Genomic DNA, 13,876 nt, shown 5'->3' with positions numbered 1-13,876 from the left:
TATAACTTTAATTTCTTCATTTGAAAACTGTCTGTTCATATCCTTTGACCAGGGAATGCTCTTTTAATCCATTTCTTGTCATGTCAGAAAAGAATTTCTATAAGTCCATATTCAGGAAGAGTGAGAAAAAGGGAACTTACTACAAAATCATTTCAGGGATAAAGCCTAAGTTGGGCCTTGTTGTGAATACCACAGAAAGATGGTTAACTGCCTAAAACCTTGATCTTTTACATTAGACACCATATTGGGGAAGCTGATTCTAAAAGAATTAAGCTCTTAATCACCCTGACAAAGGCAGCTTCAGTGAAAAACTCATAGTTTGACATAGACAAAATAGGATTCAGATTAGAAAAAACTAAGAAAAGAATTAGTGGGGACAAGGAAAATTAAAGAAAGAAGGGGAAACCAGGGTTAGTGAAGGTTTTATTTCCTGTATAGTTTGCAAGTAACACTTGAATTAACTGTAAAAAAATTAAAATATGTAAACTTTCTTTTTGTTGTTTATTAAAATCTCTACAATGATACATCGTATTGCTTAAAAAATCACAAAGGATGATTGAGTGTTGTTTTAAAGAAAGTGTGCAAGGCAGAAGACAAAAATCTCCTTTTTTTTCTTTTCTTTCATATGCAAAGCTGTGTTTCAAGTATCTAAGGCCAAGAGAGGAGGTGTTGGCAGTGAGAAATCAGTAATGAAGGGACCAACAAGGCAAGCCTTGTCTTGTGACTTGTCTATGGGAAAAAAAAAATAAAACAATAAAGGGATGTGGAGTGTAGAATGTCTGTGGTATCACAACATCACTTAAATAAACAAATTATGGTCCTTGATAACAAATATAAACAAGACCATAATTAATGAATTCCCTAACTGCTAATTATTCTTCCCTTCCCTGCTGTGTACATTAGTTAATATCCAGTTTACAGCCATTCTATAGCCATGTTTTTTTATAAAGTCTAACTTCATGATTATAACTTAAGTCTATAAATATCATACTAGCAATTGGGCAATCAGATTCATCCAAGATTGAGTTATTTTTGAAACACGAAGGCATAGTCAGACATTCAAATTCTGACATATGTCCATATCACCATTCTTCCTCATTGCACATTTCCTAATTTGCATTAAATTTTACAAAACATGTCAAGTTTCAATATATTCGAAAGAGTCAGTATGGCTCAAGTGATAAGCAACAGACTAGAAACTCAAGGACTACCACTTCTATATCCAGCTTTCTACAAACCTGCTCTGTGGCTCTGTAAAGCTCTGTCTAGTGAAGTAGAGAATTAAAGCAATTATCCAGATAATTCAAGTGGAAAAGGATCTTGTTACTGATGGGCAAGGGTTTTTTGATTTTCTTATTTTTTTTTTTGCTTTTGGAGTCAAATTATCCAGATTGACAGTCAATGTCAGTGAAATTCACTGTTTCATTTTTCATCTCTCCATAGATTTTTTACATAGTCACATTCTCTATGTATAGGATTCTTTGTCAAAAAGGAATGACTCATTTCATTGATGGTGTAAAAACTATTATGGTTTAAGACATGATGATAGTCTGATCATATATGTATATAGTATATAATAGCTGAAGAATGTATTACGTAGTAATTATATTTAGCTATTGTTATATTATATGCTATATTTACATATATATTATATGTATAGATATAGCACAAGAGATGGACAGTTAATACATGGAGGCAGAAATATCTAGTCTGACTGTTGAGATTTTGATATCAAAATAATTCAACCAATTCTTATCTTTTACCTTAGTATCTTTGGTGGATATGATTTACTTATTCTAGGTTGCTTCATTTATGTTATATATGACTCCACTAACTTTTTTCCTTCCTGGAACATAAAATTCCTAATCTTAAATACCTGTGCTCAAACAGCATCAGCCTGCAGAAGTCTGGGGAAGACTGGCTCTCTAAAAATATATGCTTTTTATCTCTTAGAACCAGAAGTGCTAATAAGACCTAGAACAACTTCATTCATTCATTCATTCATTCATTTATTTATTTCTCTATCTATCTTTCTATCTATCTATCTATCTATCTATCTATCTATCTATCTATCTATTTATTTATTTATTTATAGTTTTTGAAAGGCAATGGGGTTAAGTGGCTTGTCCAAGGCCACACAGCTAGGTAATTATTAAGTGTCTGAGGCCAGATGTGAACTCAGGTACTCCTGACTCCAGGTCCGGTGCTCTATCCACTGCGTCACCTAGCCGCCCCTCTCAATATTATTTCTCCACTAGATCAATTTATATGTTATCAATAAAACATTGCAGTTAGATCAGCTTAACAAAATTCTAAGGCTTTGTGCTTTAAGGTCTGGGACTATTTTGTCAAAAAGTTCAGTAGGAATTATCAAGGATAAATGATTTCCATTTTGACTGGCATTTGAGACTCTTTAGTTTTATAATTGAAAGAATTTGCTTGATATAGTTTTACCATAAACACTAATAAAGTTGGTATATATGTAACCTTTTAAAAATATAAAATTAAATATTGCAACTCTAGGGCTTTTATTGTGTAATATTGAAACAAATGGGAAAACCATTTTCTGGGTATATATAGGTATTTTAAGAAACATATTAAATGAATTTGAACTCTTCAACTAATATTACAAATAACCTTGACATTAAAGAATCCTTGTATTTTGACTCTGTTACTAAATAATTCATCACTTTTTGACACATTTTAGAGGGGGGAAAATGACTGTATATTGCAAATGTTTGTGTCACAAAAAGAAAATCTGTATGAAGTGTTTCAATCCTAGAATGTTAACTCTGAGGTTTGGAGTCATTTCATCCCATTCACTTAGCACATAGATTATTACCTGGATATAGATATTTACAAATCCTTTTCAGTTAATTGATTGATTCAACAACAAAAAAATGATGTGACATATCTATTAATAAAGACATTCTAAAAAATTCAAGCTTCTGCATAACTTCAAGAATTTCATTGATCTTTTAGAGATATTAGGCCAAGCACAGGAGAATTGCTAGATATTTACTCAATATTTCTTAGAATGATGGGGCTTGGTGACTACTAATCTAAGGATACCTTGGCCCCTTAGAGGAGGGTAGACATACCAGAGCATTGAAAAGAACAGTGTAATGTTGCCTATGGGGGCGGGGAGAGGAAGGGGAAGATACCAACGGGAAATTCCTCCTTCACATCACTTTTTTTTTTGGTGGGGAATGGTTTGCTTCAGTCTTCTATTTTGATTTGAAGTTTTAGTGATGTGTTTTGTTTTGTCATTACAACAAAATTTCTTTCAAATGATGGGTTATTAAGCCTATTCACATTTCTCAAGCTCATTATCTGCTTGGTTTTGTTTTTAAATCAGTTTTAACTATATAAGTATTTCTTCCAGAGGAAATTACTCATACCCATTATCATTCTGCAACTTAGTTTTGGAGAGTTAAGTGAGCAGTTAAGTGAGATCCCAGGGATAGGTAGACTCTATTTATTAGAGGTGGTTTAATCTTTATGTCATACAAAATAGATGAGTGCATAGTTATATATTAACTTCCATTCTTTTTGAACACAATATCAATATTAATAATAATAGTTTTGCAGAACTTTGAAAAGCACTTTTTTATGTTATTTGATCCTCATGACATTTGAATATTAACTCCATCTCACAGATGGGGAAACTGCAGCTGCAAGGTTAACTTATCTAGGATCTACAGCTAGTAAGTATGTGGGGTAACATTGGAACAAAGATCTTTTTGCATCAGGTCCACATCTTTACCAACTTTGCTACCTAGATGCCTCTTCCAAGGTTATTTCCTGGACCCAGATGGCTCTGCAGGAGAAAGGGAGGCAGCACAGCCCCTCATAAGGCAGAGCTAATCCATGTGCTTGTCATGATATCACATCCCTGCTAGCATGTTTTTCTTTGAGAACAAAGGACTAACACAATCACTTAGATGCCTCCAAAAGAAATGAGTTAATTTTATGCTGTCACATATACAGCAGACTAATAGAATCACAAAACCACTTCCCCTCAATATTTAATTCTTCAAAGTATTTTGACTTACCTTATAAACAGTTCCAAATGCTCCAGATCCAAGTACTTTCACTCTTTTGAGTTCAGTTTCTTTTAGGATCCGAAGTTGGGCTTGGTTGGGTGCCGTGCCACTTGGGGTTAAGGGTTCTACCAACTGAAAAACAAAGGGAATTGAAATGACAAATTGTATTATTAAATAATTCTAATAATTATATATTTATTTCTATTTTGTTGTTTTTATTTAGTTGTTTTTAGTCATGTCTGATTTTTTATAACCCCATTCGGAGTTTTAATGGCAAAGATACTGGAGTGGTTTGTCATTTTCTTTTCTAGCTCATTGGATAGGTGAGAAAATTGCGGTTTGCCTATGGCAACACAACTAGGCAGTATTTGAGACCCGATTTACAAAAGAATTTTCCATTGATGAGGTCGGCAACTTTCTCAGAGAAGAAAGATGACTTGCTCTAGGTCTTATGATTAGAAAATATCTAAAGTGGAAAGAGCACTTTGATGAATCTCTTAACTTCAGAGCTCATTCCACTTTCATTGTTTGGTAGCTTGGTTGTTTTCCTTCACACTCAAAGAGGAACAAAAAGGACATCACTATGTCAAGAATGAAGGGCCTTCCACAGGCTAGACATGGATAGTCTATATAAACATTTGAAGTGGAGATGTTTCCAAATTTACACATCTCATGTTTCATTCTATTATAGTATCATATATGGACACATATTTTTGCTAAACAAAATATATATGTTATCTTGACCATTGCATGAGAAGTATATATAGATAAGCGTGCATTTTGTAGTGGCGAGGAATTGGAAATTGAGAGGATACTTATCAACTGGGGAAATGGTTATGGTATATGCTATTGTTCTATATGAAATCATCAATGGTTGGACTCTATAGAAGCATGGAATGAATTATAGGAACTGATACTGAGAGAAGAAAGCAGAACCAAAAGAACATTCTACACATTAACAACAACACTGTGAGTTAATCTTGATGGATGCAGCTCTTCTCAGCAATTCAGAGAGCTAGGACAATCATATTAGACTGGTGATGTACAATACTATCCCCAGAGGAAGAAAACAAAACAAAACAAAAAAAAGCCCCTTCATAATCTGATGAATGCTACATTCAGGGTTTTTTTTTTGCATTTTTAAAAAATTTTTATTACAGATATTATTTGAGTTTTACAGTTTTCCCCCAATCTTGCTTCCCTCCCCCCACCCCCACCCCACAGATAGCACTCCATCAGTCTTTACTTTGTTTCCATGTTGTACTTCGATCCAAATTGGGTGTGATGAGAGAGAAATCATATTCTTAAAGAGAACAGAATTCTCAGAGCTAACCAGATCAAACCATAAGACATCTGGGTTTTTTTTTCCGAATTAAAGGGAATAGTCCTTGTACTTTGTTCAAACTCCACAGCTCCTTATCTGGATAGAGATGGTACTCTCCTTTGCAGACAGCCAAAAATTGTTCCCAATTGTTGCGCTGATGGAATGAGCAAGTCCTTCAAGGTTGAACATCACTCCCATGTTGCTGTTAGGGTGTACAGCGTTTTTCTGGTTCTGCTCATCTCACTCAGCATCAATTCATGCAAATCCCTCCAGGTTTCCCTGAAATCCCGTCCCTCCTGGTTTCTAATAGAACAATAGTGTTCTATGACATACATATACCACAGTTTGCTAAACCATTCCCCAATTGAAGGACATTTACTGGATTTCCAATTCTTTGCCACCACAAACAGGGCTGCTATAAATATTTTTGTACAAGTAATGTTTTTACCCTTTGACCTCATCTCTTCAGGGTATAGACCCAGTAGTGGTATTGCTGGGTCAAAGGGTATTGCACATTTTTTGTTGCCCTTTTGGCACAGTTCCAGATAGCTCTCCAGAAAGGTTGGATGAGTTCACAGCTCCACCAACAGTGTAATAGTGTCCCAGATTTCCCATATCCCTTCCAACAATGATCATGATCCTTCTGGTCATACTGGCCAATCTGAGAGGTGTGAGGTGGTACCTCAGCGAAGCTTTAATTTGCATTTCTCTAATAATTAATGATTTAGAGCATTTTTTCATATGGCTGTGGATTGCTTTGATCTCCTCATCTGTAAATTGCCATTGCATATCCTTTGACCATTTGTCAATTGGGGAATGGCTTTTTTTTAAAAATATGACTCAGTTCTCTGTATATTTTAGAAATGAGTCCTTTGTCAGAATCATTAGTTGTAAAGATTGTTTCCCAATTTACTACTTTTCTTTTGATCTTGATTACATTGGTTTTATCTGTGCAAAAACTTTTTAATTTAATGTAATTTAATTTAATGTAATTAAAAAATTTCTCTTATGCATTTCTTTCCTATCCCATGGCTTTCTTTCTTTTCTCTTAATCCTACTTCTTCCTACCAAAAAATAACTAATCTGTAAACATGTTTAACAGAAATGTGTATGTACAATATTCAATTGGCTGTTTGTGACTGAGGGGTGTGGGGGGTGAGAAAGGAGAGTGGAAGGTAATTTTGTAACTTAAAAATATTCACATGAATTTTTTTTTAGGTTTTTGCAAAGCAAATGGGGTTAAGTGGCTTGCCCAAGGCCACACAGCTAGGTAATTATTAAGTGTCTGAGACTGGATTTGAACCCAGGTACTCCTGATTCCAAGGCTGGTGCTTTATCCACTATGCCACCTAGCCGCCCCCACATGAATTTTTTAAAAAAGTATGTGTTGATAGTCATGCCATTACTAATTTTAAGTTAAATATAAATTCTTTGAGGGATCAAGGAATAAGTTAATTACGATATAAATGTGATTACCAGGTATCTAAGATTAATCATTTCTCATAATCATTAACTTTATCCCTATCTTTAATTAAGCTATGCAGTATTTTGTGCAAGAGGAAACAATATCCCAGGGTTAGAAACCAAGAAAATTGTACTTTTTTTTCTTAAGAAGTAATTAAATAGTTTTTGAGATTCCATTAGCTCATGGGAGTAAGGTTAGGATTCCTGATGTTCTTTCCTGGTTTTCAATATGGGAACAAACCTATATAGTTCAAATAAAGTTCAAATAAAAAAAACCATAATACTAGGAGCTAAAGATCTTTCCATAGACTTCAGGTGGCTAATAAGCACCAGCACCAAAAGCGGTTCAGGAAACTTTATTAAAACTAAATAAAACTTCAAGGTATACCATGTCTCTTCTATGAATGTCCTCCTGTTATGGCTAAGAAAATATTTTGTTTATTATTAGGTGGATCTCATTTCATTTATATCTCCCACTTGCATCTACTAGACTATAGTGGTCAAATTTGGTCTATTTCAGGTACCTATAAAAAAAAACAATATTACTGCCAATCAGGTTATAATATAAGTGCAGTATTAAGATAAACATATCTAGAGAATATAGACAAACAAAAGCCTACATGGTAAAACTCTTATTAAAAATCAGTGTTGAGAAATTCAAAAGAATGAGCTAATCACAAAGTGTAAAAAGAGGTTTTAGCTGTAGAAAGTTTCTTGGGGCAGATTATTATGAAGCTCAATCATGAGTGTGCTGAACAAATTGAATTAACCAATTGCTAAATGTTCAGTGTAAAAATTAACTCTTTTGAAATCATCAGGCTCCGATTTGAGACTTGATCTATGGTTGACTTTATTGTCTAGGTTTAAAAAGATTTGTGACAAAAATGCTAATGACTATTAAATTTAATAGTGCGTCATAGAAGTATTTTTTCCTCCTAATGACCTGTTTGTTAAACATATACTAGTATAATAATGCTTATTCTTCAAGTTAATAATGGCTAAGGAATATGCAAAGAGGAAGGACATTTTAGCCTTAAGAAAAATCATGATCAAAATGACAGAATAGGGGGAGATTTAAATGGGGATAATAAGTATGATTGAAAGTTATGATTGACTAAGAACTAAGAAAATAATTTGGATAGATGGAGTTGATGGGGAGAACTAGTTATTATTAGGATGGAAAATGTGAATTTGTTGAGGGAGTGTGCATATGAGTAAGAGAGATCAAATCTATACTATTTTTTTCATGAAACAGAAATAAGATGATGCCTGAATTTAATAGGTTTGATAAGATATAAAATCTTGGATTTAGAAGAATTCATATTACAATATACCCAGGAGATGAGCTATTCAGCTTCTAAATGAAGATCTATTAAAAGGGTAGCAACTGAGCCTAGGGGGCTATAATTTGGAAAGAAAATGTTTAGGAAAATTTTCTGTATGTCACATCTAAATCTACCTATCCATAACTTCTATGCATTGCTCCCTATTTTGCGATATAGGAATAAGAAATATAAATCAAATCCCTCTTTGAAACTTGTCCCAGTTGCTTCCCAGCTCAGTGACTAAAGTCACTTAAATTTTCTAGGTCTCATTTTCCTTATATGTAAAATGAGCCAATTATCTCCATAAGAGGATTGTTTTGAGGATCAAATGAGACAATGGTAATGTTTTGCAAAATGCAAAACACTGCATTAATTCTATTATTTTTATTATTTTACATGATAGTCCATCAAACAGATCTACAAATACTTGAGGTGATACTTCCTGCCTTCATGTTAAGCTTCCTGAGTTCCTTCAAGCAATTCTCATAATAATAGGACCATGACAACCATAAAGTTGATAGAATGGCTTGCACAATTATGTTTATAATAGTGAGGGGTATGCTGTGTAAGGTATCCTTCTCACTTGTCTTTTCCAGAACCATTCCACCCCGTGGTCTGATTTGATAGGAGACAAGAGTATTGGGGATGATCTAGGGTGGAGGGTGCTGGGGAAGTCTCTTGGCTTTTGAAATGGTTTCTCTTACTCTCATATCTGCCAGGCACCTTGGAATACCATCAATACTGGGCAAGCACCTACATGTGATTTCTGGTGACAGGTTGTGAGAATCCAGTATATCCAAACCCATCTCTCAATAGGCTATTCATCATGACAAGTTTTTCTCTCTGAACTTCTACTTTCAACCATGCTGTCTCCAGAACCCAAAGACTTGGGTTTCTTGAAGCTACCTAAAAGATTTTGGAAATAACACAGCTGAATTGTTGTTTGGCATCATTTATGGTGATAACTGTGAGGGTATCTATCATCTTTGAACCTGCAATTTCCATTCTTGATTAATGAAAACATTCTTAGCTAATGCTTTCACTCTGGTCCATCTTGTGCTGGCCCAAGAATTTCACCTCTTGCAGCACAATATAAATTTCCTGACTGTCCCTCTTAATCATTGCCCCAGTTCGGAAAACCAGAGTCCTATTCAATTATTCCTAGTAGGTGTATCCAGGACACTGAACACTCTAATTTTTCCAAAGTAAATTCTTCAGGTCCTGTGGGACACTCGGCTAAGACTATGCGAGGGGCAGGGGCTGCATTTATCAGACCAAAACCAATGTGTTGGTTTTACCCCCAAGCCCTCTTCCAAGGTGGGGGAGGGAGGGGCTCAGGCTGCTTTGGTGACTCTAGATAACCTCAGGTGATTGAATATCCAGTGGCTGTGATGACCCATTCAAATGTCTGCCCTATCAACTTTCAATGGTACTGGCAGTACCTAATATGGTGACCACAGGTGATGGGGAATGAAGATTTGATTCCAGAGGGGGAACCTGAGAAACAGCTACAATATCCAAGGAAGACAACGAGTGTGAAAATTCCCACTCTTGACTTGGAGAGGCAGTGACAATAAGAATTCTCGTATGGCACTAATTAGAAGGTCTTCAACATCCTGGCTTCATTCTCTCTCATATTTTCCAATTTATCAACATCCTTCCCAAAATATGATCAAGAGAAGAGAATACAACAATCTAATGTTGTCTGAAAAGAATGGAGTGTGCAATGGAGTGTCCTGGACATTGCACCTCTCTTACTGCCTTTTAAATTTCAAGAGTTTTTTGAGCTTCCCTGTCAAACTGTTGACTCCTATCAAGCTTGACATCACTACAACCATTAGATCTTTTTCAGGTAAATTGCTCTTCAACTTCACCTCTCATGTCTTGTGTTTGGGAATTCAATATAAGTAGGGTTGAGATGGAAAATATTTAACAATCCGCTACCTGGAGGAAAGGGTGAGAAAGGTACACATGAGAGTCTTTTAAAGATTAATTTGCATTCTTGTCTTTTTCTCTTATTACATAAAACTAGAGAGTTGACAAAGCAATAAACCATAATGATATGCTAGATGTTTTTTTTTTTCCTTTCTGAGATCTGAGTTGTAAAAGGTCTCACTGAAAATTTACCAATAGGCTTTAAAGAAGAGTGAGCTCCCCCAGACTCTTGAATACGAGACATTATATTAATACTAAATTTGTTTCTTATTAGATTCCATTTATCTTTTGATGTTGATTTCACTCTCTTCAGATTACAAATATAATAAGCATGCCATTGGAACTTTTATACTACTCAGTGAGAAAAAATAGTTTAAATAGCTATTTACTAAACATACCCCAATGCATGCAAACTTCTACCCTATTTCAAATCCACACAAGATCATTAGTAACCACTCTTTGGGTTTAATCATTTAATAAAGTCTAAGTCTCCTTACTGTAGACTATTAACTAGCTCCCATTTCTATTTTGTCCACTGGAAAAGCACGAGAGAAAGGACAGACAGGGAAATAGCAATGGTTTTTTAAAAGTTAAATGAAAAGAACTATACTTTAAATACAGACAAATAGCCTGTCCTATTTCTGTGTAAGGGAAGTAATTAAGGGTTACTCCTTTTCAAATTGCTTTAAAACCACCACCGTATTTCAAAGTGTCTGTTTACAAGGCTAAGTTCATTGTGCCTTTACAGCCCGGGTACTATTATCATGCTTCTATGAACAACCAGGTCTACTTCATTTGGCAGACAGACTCCTGTGTGTAGGTAAGTCTATCAATAGCTGGGAATCACTTTGTGGAGAAAATGTATAATCAGAAACTTTACCCCTAATCTTGAGCTGCTGCTAAAACAGTTGGATATGGTAATTTCCCCCTGTGGGGTTCATCTTCTCTCCTAATCATTCCAGTAAATGATACTATCATGTAGCCAGGTTCCATTGCACCTCTCACTGAGATCTCAATTGTGATGGATGAGATAATGCATACAAAGAGCTTTGTAAATTGTAGAGCACTATGCAACAGTTAGTATTTTGAAAAATCATTTGAACATCAACAATAAAAGAAGTTAAAAATTGCTAATTTGCCAGCATATAGCCATTTAAGTCAAAATTCTGAAGGAAGGTGTACATGCAGATTTCAAATTCGTATGTATATTTATGCACGAATTATGTATATATATATATATATATATATATATCAAGACATAAATATCTCTCTAAAGAGATCAATATCTACCTGTCTTTATTTAGTATCTTATTTAAACAAATGAAAGTATTTAGCCTTCCCTGATCCTTTTCTGTTGCATCTGCACATTTCAGTTGTCAAAATATTCCCTGGAAACTACAAGTATCTTGATGGTATAAGATTTCTTTTAAGACACTTGAAGCAACAAGCTCAGAAAGAATGCCCTTAACCTTTTGTTAATAGTAAAATGAATAGATCTTTGAGACAAAGAGGTTCCTTACTTGGAGTGGGCTACCTTATCATGTAGGCACTACTTGGGTAATCTTGGTAGGCTTTTTTTTACTCTTAATGTCAAAATATATTATTCTTAGATTTTTATCAAGATACTCCTTGTTCATACATCTGATTTTCTTTCTTATGAATTTTAACACAAAAAACATAATTTTAAAACAATTTCTTTAGGGATTTGAATTTCCCCAAAATATAAGATAACATGGATCCAAAAGTCTTCTCTACTATTTTTTATGGATGTGACTTTGACCAATTGACATAAAAGCTATATCTCAGTATAATCTGTAAAATGAGGTGACTGGTCTAGAAAACTGCAGCTCTAGCTATTTGTCTTATGAATACCTTGGAATGTAACTATGATAAGCAAATGCAGATAGGTTATTGTCTGTCCTTTTGGTAGATTACCTATATTCATGATTTCACTGGTACCTCTGAAAATTTAAATATGTAATATATATATAAAGATAAGGCATGCATAAAGATATAAATGAATGCATAAATATAATATAATACAGAGATAATGTATAATAAGTGTTTTATAACCATAAAGTACAGCATAAATGTCAAATCTTCTATTCTTCTTCTGTAATAGCTTCCTTTCTATGTTACTGTACAATATGTCAAAGGCTTACACACATGTAATCAAAATTCATTTGTCATAATGTATTTGTGCTGGGGTAGAAGAGGCAAGTATTATCAACCCAAGTTTAAAGAAGAGAAAGCTGGGACTCAGAGCTATAATGACATTTACCCAAGGATATATACAAGTGCCTAAAAACTATAATGAAAATGCATGACAACACTGAAGTCTCTGGGTGAACTGTTGGATCTTGTTTCATTTGTTTTGTTGGTGCTCATTTAAGAGCTCTTTGAATAAATGAGATCAAAAAGGTCAGAAAAAATCATTAAATTAAATGGAAAAAAATGCAAGATCCAGTTTGTCACATCTTTGTCACTTTATGATCCATTTTTGAGCTGTTAAAGATGTGTCCAACAGCAAGGAACAATGTCTGGGGTGTAAGAGGTTCTTGAGAAAGTTACGTACTTTCTGAAAGATCATTTACAATCTAGCAGCAAGCCATAGTTAGTCATGAAGTCAACAGCTCCTTCTAGAGAATTCTCTATGCTCCCTATGTATAGTTCAACAGTGGATATAGGTGATTCATAAGAATGATTTTTTTTTCCTGAGATCCAAGGAGAAAATTATCTATACAATGAATCATTATTAAATTACTATGCATTCCCTTATAATTATTATATAAAATGAACAAGAATAGATCACTCTATTGAAAAGGAAATTCTTCAGTAAAGAAATTCCCAGTACCAGTGAAAGTCAATTCTTTCTTTTGCAGTTTATAGTCTTAAAGATGCTTAGAGCACTGAGAAGTTTAGTGACTTGCCCAGGGTCACATAGCCAGATTGTGTCATGGAGAATATATGCCATGCTATATACTATGCCACATAGTATCAATATTTAATCTAATGAAATTTAATTAATATAATCAATTATTATTAAATATGTTATTTAATAATTAAGAAAGTTGGCTAGAGGTCAGCAGGTGGAGAGTTAATTTCTAAGTCAAGAAGACTTGAGTTTAAGTGTGGCCTCTGGCACTGGCAATTCAATAGACTCAATATTCTAGGCAACTCTCTAAGACTATAAATTCGAGACAATTTATCATCCTGCATTAGTAGAGGCAGTCTTCCCCTCTTTCCCTGGGATTTCTTATATTATTGAAATCCCTATCCTAATAGGCTCAATCCCTATCCTAATAATGATTAAATTCATATGTCACATATTAATTTATTAATTATATACCTTTCCCCTTTTTAGAATGTATAAACTAGAATATGGCCTTAGAGAGCTACCTTCTGCTCTTACTCAGCTACTTGGCTCTGGTCTTAATCCCAGTCAGTTAACCTTTTTTCTAATTACATAAATGCCCACTTTTTTTACTGGAAAGTAAAAGAATTTAGCTTCCTTGTGACTTTTTTTTACAATAATTAATTCAAGTCATGAAAATATTCACTGGAATATATACATAACTTTTTATATAAAAATAATTTTTTTTGTTAGAAACCACAAGAACATGTTTATTTGGGTATACAATACACCCTTTAAGAGGGATGATCTTCAGAGAAGTATAGAAGAAACATAATTCTCTCACTCACCCAATCCTTTAAATTTCCTATAACAGTAAGACCTTTTTTGTTGAAATCTGAAAGCATAAATATGCATATCTTTAAAATCA

The 13,876-nt window shown here is 34.1% G+C and overlaps 1 protein-coding gene across 4 annotated transcripts in view; it reads right to left on the bottom strand.

The window, feature by feature from the left end:
* ERBB4 (erb-b2 receptor tyrosine kinase 4) overlaps positions 1-13,876 on the bottom strand; it is a 1,472,307-nt gene that overhangs the window by 282,040 nt on the left and 1,176,391 nt on the right. For all 4 annotated transcript variants that reach the window (XM_074191455.1, XM_074191456.1, XM_074191457.1 and 1 more), the window contains one exon: positions 4,056-4,178. In XM_074191455.1, coding sequence (XP_074047556.1) covers positions 4,056-4,178 — 123 coding nt within the window. The remainder of the gene's footprint in view (positions 1-4,055; positions 4,179-13,876) is intronic.

Source organism: Macrotis lagotis, chromosome 6 (genome assembly GCF_037893015.1).
Source record: "Macrotis lagotis isolate mMagLag1 chromosome 6, bilby.v1.9.chrom.fasta, whole genome shotgun sequence".
Classification (NCBI taxonomy): domain Eukaryota; kingdom Metazoa; phylum Chordata; class Mammalia; order Peramelemorphia; family Peramelidae; genus Macrotis; species Macrotis lagotis.
Note: the sequence above shows the minus strand (reverse complement) of the source record. Positions and strands in the feature narration are given on the sequence as shown.